Source organism: Podarcis melisellensis, assembly GCF_964234715.1.
Source record: "Podarcis melisellensis genome assembly, chromosome: 1".
NCBI lineage: Eukaryota > Metazoa > Chordata > Lepidosauria > Squamata > Lacertidae > Podarcis > Podarcis melisellensis.
In genome coordinates, this window is record NC_138528.1 from 44,161,821 (window position 1) to 44,174,811 (window position 12,991).

At 40.6% G+C, this 12,991-nt stretch overlaps 1 protein-coding gene across 4 annotated transcripts in view; it reads left to right on the top strand.

The window, feature by feature from the left end:
• GANC (glucosidase alpha, neutral C) overlaps window positions 1-12,991 on the top strand; it is a 146,054-nt gene that overhangs the window by 12,207 nt on the left and 120,856 nt on the right. For all 4 annotated transcript variants that reach the window (XR_014163161.1, XM_081889780.1, XM_081889781.1 and 1 more), the window contains exons 13-23: window positions 503-582; window positions 1,851-1,994; window positions 2,565-2,661; window positions 4,111-4,212; window positions 5,522-5,765; window positions 5,963-6,027; window positions 7,245-7,321; window positions 8,882-8,956; window positions 10,027-10,140; window positions 10,928-11,040; window positions 12,007-12,110. Coding sequence is in view for 3 of the 4 variants with exons in the window: in XM_081889780.1 (XP_081745906.1) it covers window positions 503-582; window positions 1,851-1,994; window positions 2,565-2,661; window positions 4,111-4,212; window positions 5,522-5,765; window positions 5,963-6,027; window positions 7,245-7,321; window positions 8,882-8,956; window positions 10,027-10,140; window positions 10,928-11,040; window positions 12,007-12,110 (1,215 nt within the window). In the remaining variant the exon portion in view is untranslated. The remainder of the gene's footprint in view (window positions 1-502; window positions 583-1,850; window positions 1,995-2,564; window positions 2,662-4,110; window positions 4,213-5,521; window positions 5,766-5,962; window positions 6,028-7,244; window positions 7,322-8,881; window positions 8,957-10,026; window positions 10,141-10,927; window positions 11,041-12,006; window positions 12,111-12,991) is intronic.

A 12,991-nucleotide genomic window follows, 5' to 3' on the forward strand; every position in this document is an offset into this window, starting at 1 on the left:
ACACCATACATTTTTATTATATGTATATGGAGATATAGACATTTGGCCTGTAAGCATGATGACCCTTGTCCAACAACAAGACTAACATTGCAGAGTGTGCACAAAGATGCAAAGAGGGTAATATAGTGAACTCTTCCAGTCTCCACCATTGCAAGTTAAATAGACAAACTACAGGTGATGTTAAATAAAAAAATAGCATCAGCTGGGTTGGTGGCTGATAATTATCAGGATTGCAGCAGGCAAGGATAGGAAATTAAACCCTTTCCTCCTATGCTTTGGTTCTGAGGAAAAAATCTCTTATATGAAGCTAGTATTTGCTGGGGGCGGGTGTATGTAAAAACCCTCTTTGTTGTATTATTGTATTTTCTTGAATATTAGTAGGAGATTTTAGCATTGTACTTGTCAACCACAGCATGAAGGCCATATGTTATTTATTTAAATATTTATAAGCCGCCATCCTGAATTAAGTCCTGCAAATGTCATAATTTCCTCACACCTGCAGGTCTCTCATCTTACCTGGATTTCACCAATCCTGAAGTCCGAGAATGGTATGCAGATCAATTTGCCTTCAGTGCATATAAGGTTTGTGTTCTTTTCTCGTGATCCTGTGTGGCAAGATCCTTGGCAGAAAAACCAAGCTCTTAAAAAGTAAGAAACAGGGACTTTCATTTGATGACCGAGGAAGAGGATTGATCCAAAATATACTAAGATAAGCGAAAGGTTTCCACACAGTCGTTTCTGCATATGACACCAAAGGGACAACTTGGCTCATGCAAGTTCCATTGGAGAGCTGTAGCGTCTAACCAATTCCAAATCCTTTTGTGTTGAACGTGATATGGGAATTTTACCATTTGGGATGCTAACCTGGAAGGAAACTTGCTTGTGTTGTGCATGTTCTTCATTCATTCTGGTCCCAGTTGCCCAAGGGTGCCCAAGGAAAAAGAAAAGAACCCTATAAGTATTCTGCTTAGAAACCTCCAAAGAAGCCAGCAGCTGATAAAAAATGTAGGGTTGCCACTGTCAGAAGCAAATGTCAAAGCAAATATCTGAGATATACTCATTGTATACGGTGGCGCTGCCAAAATTCAAAATTATGCAGTTTTCAGATTGAATCTATTAAGAGTTTATAAATGGGTACCAAGACCGGTTCTCATAGAAACTTAAGAAGATTTAAAAACAACAGAGAAGCTTTATCTGAGCTTTTATCATGGGATTAGTAATTTAACAAGCTAATTATATTGCTGATGGGATTAGTTTTCCCACCACTAATTCTAATGGGTAGATAAAAAGGTAAAGGGACCCCTGACAATTAGGTCCAGTCATGGCCGATTCTGGGGTTGTGGCGCTCATCTCACTTTATTGGCCGAGGGAGCTTCCGGGTCATGTGGCCAGCATGACTAAGCCGCTTCTGGTGAACCAGAGCAGCGCACGGAAACACCGTTTACCTTCCTGCTGGAGCGGTACCCATTTATCTACTTGTACTTTGATGTGCTTTCAAACTGCTAGGTTGGCAGGAGCAGGGACCAAGCAACGGGAGCTCACCCCATCGCGGGGATTCAAACCGTCGACCTTCTGATCAGCAAGTCCTAGGCTCTGTGGTTTAACCCACAGCGCCACCCGCGTCCCTATGGGTACCCCTAATCTATCCCTAATGGGTAGATAGCTCCCACCTAATCTTGAAGCCCATAAGAGTCCAAGAGAAGCTTCTCTGACAACTGCTTTCCTCTCCTTAGAGTAGTCTGCTTTACATTTTTGAGAGCTTTGTAAGCATGTGTATACCTACCCAGATTGTGTGTGTGTGTTAATTGTGGATTAAACCAACAACTTTGATGTAATTAAAATGTTGATAGGGTTCTTCTGAAATCCTTTTTGCCTGGAATGATATGAATGAGCCCTCAGTCTTCAGAGGGGTAGAGCTAACCATGCAGAAGGATGCTGTCCATTATGGCAAATGGGAACATCGAGAAGTCCATAATCTCTATGGTTTCTACCAGGTATGGCCTTTGCAGGTGAACAGTTTCAATTCCAATCCTCATGCCACTGATTTGTGATGATTAATTATTGCTATTGTATATTTTACATTTTAACATACATTTTAACTCTTCTTAATTAAGAATAACAAAAGCATACCATTAAATGATACTTACAGTAATTTATCGTGGCTTCAACGAGAAGTATGTCTCACAATTGTCTTATACTTTGCCTTGTACTAGTCTAAGACGTACAAGCCCATTTCCCTCAAAAACAGATCATTCTTTTCTGTATTCCTTCCATGTTTAAATTTATCTATTTACTTTTAGAAATGATACCTCATACTGTCAATAACCCTTCCTGTATGAAGATTGTGTGTTTAAAAAATTAGTCTTGCCAGATCCTGTTCTTTCCTGTACATGCCGCTGGGCAATTGATTCATGTCAGCCTTCTCTGTTGCTGTTTTAAGGTGTTCTATTTGGCTCTTCTCAGTCCAGAAATGCTGTTGTGTTTTTACTGTTACTGGCCTCCTCTCTGTAGCAGAGTTATAACAGCTGTGTTAAAGCAGACATGTTTCCTCTGGTGCATTTCAGCAAATGGCAACTGCAGAAGGACTGATCAGACGAAGCGGGGGGCTGGAGAGGCCTTTTGTTCTCACACGCTCGTTCTTTGCTGGCTCACAAAAGTATGGTAAGCATAGAATAAGGAAGAATGATGAATAACACCACATAGCTCCCCTTTTCAAGCATCCTCTTCAAACATCAATTAAATCCCCACACAACCATCAAACTCAGATTTATTTTGGGCTGGTCACCATCTCAACCTGCCCTATCTCACAGTTCACAGGCTTGTTGTGAAACTAAAATGGGTGGAAGTGACAATCATGTGTGCCACCAAGAGCTCATTGGGGAAAGGGCAGGATGAAAATGTAAGGAAAGAATGAATAATCTTTAAACTTTGCTTCCCCGGTTAGGCAGGCTAACCTCAAATATAGACTTGTTTTATAATCAGGCGTGTGTGAGAGAGACAAGTTCCCCAAACGTACAGAAAACTCTCAGATGTCTGAGAGTGCAGGGGGAAATGTATAACAATCAGCTAACAAGTCTAAATAATCATGTTTTGTAACAATTAAAAACATTTCTTATGAATGAAACTTTTTTTCTAAGTCTTGATTGAAACTTACTAGGTGTGTCTTGGGAGCAAATAACATTCTTTTGAGGACAAGATTCTCTTGGGGTTCCTCACAATACTGTTCTCCTTCCCTCCTCCTGAGGGACATTGGCAGAATTCATTCTATATCTTTGCCCAAGGATTTTTGAAATCCTGTCCACATATCACTGTATCTTTTTCTGTTGGTTCCCAGGGCCTCAGAACGAGGTCTTTGCCAGCTCGTGCTATCTGAAACTCCTTTAGCTTGAAATGCCAATGATTGAATTTGAGACTTCAGACATTTGGAGCATCTGTCATGCTGTGGAGTTGTCATAATATTAAGCTGTTGCATCTTCTTGTACTGCAAATAAGTTAAAGAAGGAATGTTATAAGTTAAATAAGGAACATTGTCAACTCAAGAGTCTAATAGGGCTGGAAATAAGTAAGAAATAGCAACTTAATATTGGGCTGTAGCTTTCAGGTTTTCGCAATAGGTAGTTTTTTAAGACGCTGAAAAGCCAGATTGTAACTCACTCATTGATGTTTTGTGAGATCGTGTTATTATCTCAATGACCCATGTATTGAGTGCTGTCATCAAAAAGACACATGTGCTGATCAGACTGAAATCAGTCTGTTTGCCAACTTCCTTTTCAGGGGTTGAGGATAGAGTGGAAAAACTGCTGGCCTGATTTTAGGGTGCATTTCCTCTATCCTCCTTCTTCTTAAATCAAGAACAGTGTGACAACTGACACTGATCTTGCCACCATGCAGACACCAGAACAGGGATCAAATGTGATGTATGGCTGACCTATCACACAATGCAGTTCATGTGAGTCATTATCAAACAGCTGATAAGGGTAACATATGGATTTGAACATCTGCACACATATAGCATGAGCCTCATGCTCATCTGCTTAGAAGTAAAACCTATGGATATCTTTTGAACTCAACACCCAATGTCCACAAACACTGTGAACTTGATATTTCTAGGTGCCGTGTGGACTGGAGACAATAAAGCAAAATGGGAGTACTTGAAAATCTCAGTTCCAATGTTGCTGACAATCAGTATGGCAGGAATTTCTTTCTGTGGAGGTAAGGGATGCATTGGGTTGCAGTCTCCATCTTACTAAGCAATTGAGCTCATTTCACTTGTGCCTTTTCAAAAGCCTCAATTATTTCTATGAATAAAAGAAGTTTCACTGTATTGTTTTAGATGCCGGCTGAAATCATAATTATTTCAACAACAGTATCCAGACACAGAGTTTAGTCTTAGTTTACTCTTTCTTCCTTTTTTGCTGTTTTTGTCTGGGTATCATTGATAATGATTTTATACTCCATAATGTATACTGCTTAGAGATTTCGGTTGATTAACTTTTTTTCTTCTTAAAAATCTAAATAAATTAACTTTCATATGGTGAGTTGTAGCTGACCTTAAGAGGGTGTCCATCCACAGGGAACATAGGAAACAGCCTTATACTAAGTCAGATCATTGCTCCATCTAGTTAAGTATGGTCTATGATGACAGGCAGAGCCTCCCCAAGGTCTTTCCCGGCCTGATCTGTGTATTCCAGGGTAGGAACCAGGTGCTTTTGTTCACAAAAAATCACAAACAGCTTCCTAGGTGGGGTAGAACCACCTGCAGCTGCAAACTGGTCATGACACTTTATAGTAACAGTTTGCACACCTGCAATTGGTTGCAGGTTTGATCCCCGTATGGGACAGCTGCATATTCATGCATTGCAGGGGATTGGACTAAATGATCCTCAGGGTCCCTTCCAACGCTACAATTCTATGGTTCTATGGTTAGAGCGTGGTGCTGATAATGCCAAGATTGCAGGTTTGACCCCCGTATGGGACAGCTGCATATTTCTGCATTGTGCTAGGTGATCCTCAGGGTCCCTTCTAACTCTAGAATTCTATGATTCTTGAGTAGAGTCAAGTCACAGTGCTAACTTCCTGGAAGGTGAGTCCCTGCCAGTTACCAGAAGAGGGAGGGCTGCAGAGGTTGGCATGATGCCGGCACACTGGCAGAGCCAGTCTGGCACTCCCACCAGTGCACCTGTGCTGATTTCCCCATCTCCTCTCCCTCCTGCTAACTGGCAGTGACACACCTTGCAGGAAGCTAATGTTGTGGCTCCTCCTTACCAGCTGAGCCATGTCTGCAAAGCATGTGTTCTACCACTGAGCTTAACATGCTTTCTCCTGATTTTTGGAATACATGCATATCCAGTTTGGGGTCACAGGTTCCCGGTAGTTTTCTTATTCCTTCTTCTGTGAAGTAGTTTCTGTGTTGGGGGGAAATTGCTTTTCTGAAAATACAGCCCAACTGGGAAAGAATCTGGGAAGTTTGTGTTTTCCAACCCTTTCTCAGAAACCAATTCATACTTTTTCTGAAATCCAGCTGATGTGGGTGGATTTATTGGAAATCCAGAACCAGAGCTGCTAGTTCGATGGTATCAGGCTGGAGCCCTACAGCCTTTCTTTAGAGGCCATGCCAATATGAACACCAAGCGCCGTGAACCCTGGTTGTTTGGTGAGGAGAACACGCGGATCATCAGAAATGCTATCAAGGAGCGCTACTCCCTTCTTCCATATCTCTATGCTTTGTTTTATCGAGCACATACAGTTGCAAAGCCGGTCATGAGGTAAGCTCAGAATTAAAGAGACTAATTTCTGCTTCTTAAGTCGTTATGGGACTACTATAAATCCTTGTGAATCGTAAATGATTAAAATAGCATCTAAATAACATTCAAATTATAAACAGAAAATAGTGACCCTTGGTTTCTGATATGAATACTAGTGCATGTTTTCTAAAAAGTCTGCTGCTTCCTCCTTTACATAGGCCTGTTTGGGTAGAATTCCCCAAGGAACTGGAAACGTTTGGCATTGAAGATGAGTATATGCTTGGTAAGTTTAAAGGTTGAAGGAACCTTTTATAAAACATGGCAGTGGTGTAATCAGAAGATGCAACAGCTGTAACAGAAAGGCAACACACAGACTGGAAGGGATGAGAGAGATGTCTCATGTTAGTGGTTAGGGTTCATCCAGAGAACTCTGAGGAGATCAGGCTCATAGTTTCAGAATTCCCAGTCTTTCATAGACCAGATGTGAGGTTGCTTCATTCTGCACTCGTTGCTTCTGGTCTCCTTGGCTGGCAAAGCTAGTTAAACAGTCACTGGTCCTCTCATGATGGGTATGGAGAGGTGTTTGTGGGAATCCTTCCTAGGGACACACCCCATACTTTCAGGAAATACCGTATTTTTCGCTCTATAAGACGCACCAGACCACAAGACGCACCTAGTTTTTGGAGGAGGAAAACAAGAAAAAAAATATTCTGAATCTCAGAAGCCAGAACAGCAAGAGGGATCGCTGAGCAGCGAAAGCAGCAATCCCTCTTGCTGTTCTGGCTTCTGGGATAGCTGTGCAGCCTGCATTCGCTCCATAAGACGCACACACATTTCCCCTTACTTTTTAGGATGGGAAAAGTGAGTCTTATAGAGCAAAAAATACAGTAACTACAGAAGAAGAAATTTGAACTCAATGAGTGTTCTGATAATTAGGGAAAAGTAATTCTAGCATTTCCTTATGGAGTGCATTCTGATTAGACCTTCCTATTAATCTTTGCCTCTTAATCTTAGGAAAGAATTGAAGTTATTTTATACTATGTGTTGAATAATTTTTCTCACAGATTAATGTGAATCACTTCTGTCGGCTCAAGGCTATTCTCTATAATGCTGTGGATAGCAGGCTGGGTTTGGATACAAAAAGCTCATCTTCAAATTCCAGCCCAGTCAGGAAGCCCCCTGGGTGGCCTTTACCTCAGAAACTACAGGGTTGTTGTGAGGACAAATTAGATAGAATTTGTAAAGCATCTTTGAACACTGGAAAGTTTTGTGAGAAAGGATTAACTGTTAGGAACCTGCTATTTGCATATTCAAACAAGACCTCTTGCATATTCTAGAGAAGTTTTTTTTTTAAAAAAAATGGCATAGTCACACCTCTAATAGAAAAGAAGATACTACTTTTCCAAATGCTGTACTGAATCCATGGTAGAAATATCAGCAAATGGCTAAATAATGATATAATCCCATAGTAGTATCGCTTTTCTTCTCTATGTAATTCAGGAAATGCTTTGTTGGTGTATCCAGTCACTGAACCAAAAGTCACCGCAGTCAATGTCTTTCTGCCTGGCCCTCAAGAGGTAATGAAAACTATTATCAATTCCTTTATTTCCCTTTTTTATATACCCTTGTGTTTCTATGGGGCTTTCAATCAAAGTTAGGCTACTAGGCATTTCTGCAGTAGGTATAAGTACATCATCTGGGACTACACAAAACAGCCCTCACCATAATCAAATTTAATCTAAGCAATAGTCTAATAAAAAATCAGTTACCTATCTTCCTCTGAAAGCTTCTGCACAGCATTCAGACAAATAGTTTATCAGCCTTGTTTTTATACTGATTTATATTTATGCTGTTGTTTTATATATATTTGATTGTTACTCAACATGAACTTGCTTTTTGCAACAAAGAGCAAGGCAGGAATGTTTTAAATAAAATGTATTTTAAACATTCAGTAAGAGTTGGACCTCAAATTGCAATGGCTAATATTCCTTCAGTTGCATCCCTCATGGTGCAACAGCTGTGACCTATGCTTCCAAATGGCTTCTATACTGTTCTAGAAAGTGCTGCAGCAGGCATTCTGTGTTTTCAATACTTTGGTTGATATTTGGATGGATTTTGGCAATCAGTGAGGTAGCTCCTTGTGTCCCCCTCCACTAGCTCTCAAACATGCTTGTGGCAACAGCACTGCCTTCTGGTCCCAATTCAAGATGCTGCTTTGCTTTCCTAAAAATTGCAATTCCAAGCCCTTCATAGCCTTGGACTTACATTTCATCTGATGCATGAAGTGTAACATAACTCAGCATAACACTTCATGCATCGGGTGAAATGCAGGTCCCATGAAGGCCTTGGAATTGCAACTGTATACAGTATTGTATATACACACTGCAATTGTACGTACACATTGGGTTGTACCTAGCGCTGTGTGAATGGCATTCCACTCATGCAACAGAACTTTTTATTCCTCTGCCCTCCCTTTGCCTCCCCCAAAATCTGCTCCAAAATATCCCCAAACCCTCTGGAGTAAAATTTGAGGATGCACGGGGGACTGCAGATGAGACAGAAGAGTTCCTTTGCACAAGTGGAAGTCTGTTGCATGATAAGAACAACAGCATTGGATACAACCCAATGGTTTGGGGTTTTTTGAGAGGGAGTGTAAAAAATTGAGGTTAGGGGGAAATACAAAAAAAAGTATAGGCATTGATGTAAACGCTGGTAATTCACATAGCAGACACCGGTACCAGGCTGCTGATGTGTCACCAAGTACAGTGTTGTGTACCACCACTGTTAAGTATGCAATTCTCCATTTCTGTACTTCTCTGCATTATATTTCTCATTTGTACAACCCTCCTCCACCTGACCTGACCAAATGTCCCCATGTATATATATTATATATACATATATCTCAGTCCATGAAAGCTTGTGCTGTAATAAATGTGTTAATCTTTAAGGTGTTACAAGATTATTGTTCTTAATACTCTGGTTTTATTATCACTTTCTTATTGCTTTTACATGTGTGGATATTGGTGAATTGGTTGATTTGATATTCTGTCAGGCTTTTATGTCAAGGTAAGGAGGTGGGATCTAAATTCATAGAACTCATTCAGGGTTCTTCCTTTTTCCTGTTTATCCTGCTGCAGATCTGGTATGACTTTCGAAAATGTATCCACCTGGAAGGTCACGGCACAGTGAAGATTCCAGTCACATTGAACACTGTATGTTTGTGTTTTTATATCACTGATTTGACTAATGGGGGGGGGGGACTTGCTTCACGTTTTACGGATAGGGTTGTGTTTGCACCCAACAGAGACAAGAATTATGTTTGAATCTACAAAGTTAAGAAGGTACTATGAGGAAAGAATTTTAATGCAAGAATGTAATGTAGATTTTAATGCAAGAATAAGCTCAAAGGCTTGACTGTTGAAGGCTTTGAATACACTTCCACCTTAAATTACAACATTTATCTAGAAATATATACATATAAAAGCATACAGACATCCAATACAGTGGTACCTTGGTTCTCAAATGTCTTAGTTGATAAACAAATCGGCTCCCAAACGCTGAAAACCCAGAAGTAAGTGTTCCGGTTTTCTAACATTTTTCGGAAGCCGAACATCTGACACAGCTTCCACTTGAGTGCAGGAAGCTCCTGCAGCCAATCAGAAGCCGCGTCTTGGTTTTCAAACAGTTTCGGGAGTCCAGAATAGATTAAGTTCGAGAACCAAGGTACCACTGTAATTCTATTTGTTATTCCTCAGAAAATGATTGTATTCATTGGCATCCATGAAATAAAAGAATAAACTATGAAATAAAATAATAAACTTCAAATCATTCGCAAATGGTACTGTATTGCAGTTTCACGTGAAGCTGTGGAAAAACAGTGTATATGTACAAATAGTTTGATTTTAGCAAATTTTGAATGCATAAGTAAATATCAAATTTTATTTTCCTTCCAGAGGGTACAACATCTGTCATATTCAATATATAATATCTGCAACCTCCTAAGGATGTAGAATGCAAGTCAGTTGTGCTGTCACTAAGACTGAAATCCTATGCATATTCACTCAGAAGTAAGCCCTATTAAGTTCCAACATATGCAAACAGTTACTCCCTGAAATATAAGACACCTATGCAATTGGGATTGGTTAACTATTTCAATGCATAACAGCTCCAGAAATGAAAGGTGCACAGGACCAGGCTTATGGGATGTGTATTGTTGTCTGCTATCCTTCATTCCAAGGAAGCTTACTGTATTAAAAAAAATTCTATCCTTTTCTGTTTGCAGATTCCTGTAATGCAGCGTGGGGGAACTGTTATACCATTAAAGACTTCTGTAGGAAAATCTACAGAACTGATGGTAGACGTTCCATATGAACTGCGTGTTGCCTTAGATACAAAGGTACTGTAAAATTATATTTTACACACTTACTTTGTATATTTTGCTAGATTTCTAAAAAGTGCATGTACCCACTGGAAATTTCCAGCCCTGTATCTGTTCTGACCCTCCATTTTGTCATCACTATGGCCTTGGTTCCTGTTTTCCCTCTGTAAGCAGCCATGCCTTTTCTTCTACCCACACCAAGATTAAACTAGATCTCAAAATTAATTTAAATTTGTGCAGATTTAAACATGAACCCGACAAACTGTTTTCAGTAAAATCTACTTGTGTATGGATACTACAGTCAAACCTCGGTTCCCAAATGCCTCCGTTATCATACGTTTCGGCTCCTGAATGCCGAAAACCTGGAAGTAAGCGTTCTGGTTTTTGAAGGTTTTTCGGAAGCCGAACTTCCAACACGGCTTCCGCTTGAGTGCAAGAAGCTCTTGCAGCCAATCAGAAGCTGCGCCTCGATTGTCGGACATTTTGGAAGCCGAACAGGCTTCTGGAACGGATTGCTTTCGACAACCGAGGTTTGACTGTTACTGACATATTTTTGTTTCTTTTCAAGAGCCAATTTTGAGGGAGGGCAAGGGGAGGGGAGGAAGTCCCTTTACCCAAGCGGAAGTCCTTGCACACGGCTTCTGCTGACAGGACTCATTTATTATCTGTCTCTAGTCTGAATGTATAGATTGGCCTTAAGATCTTCAGAAGTGTTTTGAACCTTTCAAAAATCAACACGTGGCAGTTAGTAGGAGTAACCCTGTACAGCTTTGTTAGCTGTTTGACATTTTTTCTTGCTGTGTAGGAGTCTGCAGTGGGTGAGCTTTATCTGGATGATGGCCATTCGTTCCAATATCTCCACGAGAAGAAGTTCCTGCTCAGGAAGTTCACCTTCCACAAGAATGTCTTCTCATCTAGGTAATATGCACTGAAAAAGCAGAGGCAGAAGGCGGTGTTAAGAATCCTAGGCCGGTAGTTTAATAATGAGAAATACTTCAATAACTACACCGTGAGCTGGGCAAAATACATTTTGTCCACTGTTCACAACGTAATGAAATGTTACATAAAGCGAATGACAGTTGCTCTGGCATGCTCCAGGTGTAGTGAACATAGTAGGAATTTACAGTATTTAGGGGAAAATAAAATGACTGGCAGTCAAATTAGTGCAAAGAATGAGCAGCAAATCCTACAGAATTTGATAGTAAGAAACACAGGAGAATTTTGCTCTGCTGATGTCTGTTTCTCAGTCCAGAAGCCATAAAGGGTGTAAAAGCCTTCCCCAATCTGGTGTCTTCCAGATGTTGCAAACTACATCTCCTAGCAGTACTGGCAGTGGTTGATGGGAGTTTTAGTTCAAAACATCAGGTGGGCTTCAGATGGTGGAAGGATCTTGGGGTCCCAAATTTCAGTGGCACTCAGTACGATGCCAAAATTCAGCGTCCCTTCTCCTCTCTCGCTCCATGCTAAATCATAGTTGCAGCATCAACGGAGGCAACCCCAAGACTCCGAACTGGTTGTTCTCCCCTAAAGCCACCTCTGTGTAGAGTGAATCATTCATCCTGTTATGATTCTTACTATGCCACACCATTTCCAACAAGGAACCTTTTGGGAGGGGAGGCATATAAAGAGGTATACTTATTTAATTAAAGTATTTGTTTAAAATACAGACTGTTTTTAGGGGTCAAAATCTTCACAATATAGCTATTTTCCAAATACCCCTCACGTATCCATAGATTTTCAAAACACGCTTTTAAAAAAATAAACTGCTATTTTTATTATTGACAAGGCAGTATGCTCAAAAAGAAAACATACACAGTACAGACATGAGACATAGCCATTTTATCATATACCCTAGATTCTGATTCTGTCTTTTGATTCTCACAGGTGTGCAGATGAAAACGGGCAATTTCATACAAAGTGTGTAGTTGAGCAGATATTGATATTGGGAATAAAAAAACAACCATCTTCTGTGACGGCTAGCATTCATGGTAAGAGACAGAAATATTTTACGCCATCTAAAGATGCTTCTTAAGATTCTTCCACTCTAGAGTTCTTCAGTGCAGTTAAGGCACTGGTTTTCCTGCTGCACAGAGACCTATCAGTGGAGCAGGGACAGCAGGAAGCAGCGAGCATCTCTGTGCAAAAGGAAGTCCCCTTGCTTCCTCTCACTCTCCCATCTCCTGTGCTGCTAGAGATTTTTGGGAAGGTTTGGGGAAAAACACGTGAAGAGGTTCAGAACTGAGTTGATATCCCAGCCACGCAATCAGATCCTGAGGTGTTTTGAGCAGAAGTTGGATATCTGTTGGAGAAGAGGAATTATTTGAAAGCACACGCTTCATTCGTAGCACTAATCAGTCCCAGTTTGTTTTCATTATTCCAGGACTTGAGTGATGCTGCTATATGAGAATTGTTACGATCAAATAAACCACAGTTTAATCCTGTAAGCTAACTAGGGGAGGGCACACAAAAATATTCAGGAATTGCAGAATAGCAAAGAATATGGTGAGTGAAATAACAAAAAATGTGTGGACTCTCACAAGCCTAAGGTGCACACAGAAAATTGGATCTGAAAGACCCATTTGCAAGCTAATGTCCCATCTTGACACAGCCCCAGTGATGTGATCTAAAGCAGCGGTTATCAGCTTGTGGGTTTCCAGATGTTGTTGGACTACAACTCCCATCATCCCTAGCTAGCAAAGCCAGAGCTCAGGGATGATGGGAGTTATAGTCCAACAACATCTGGGGACCCACAGGTTGAGAACCGCTGATCTAAAGGCTCATCCACACACTTGCTAGTCCCATGCCTAGAAAGCAGTTTTGTGTTTGCCTCACAGCTTTCTCCACTCTTTACCGCTGATTCAGAACAAAT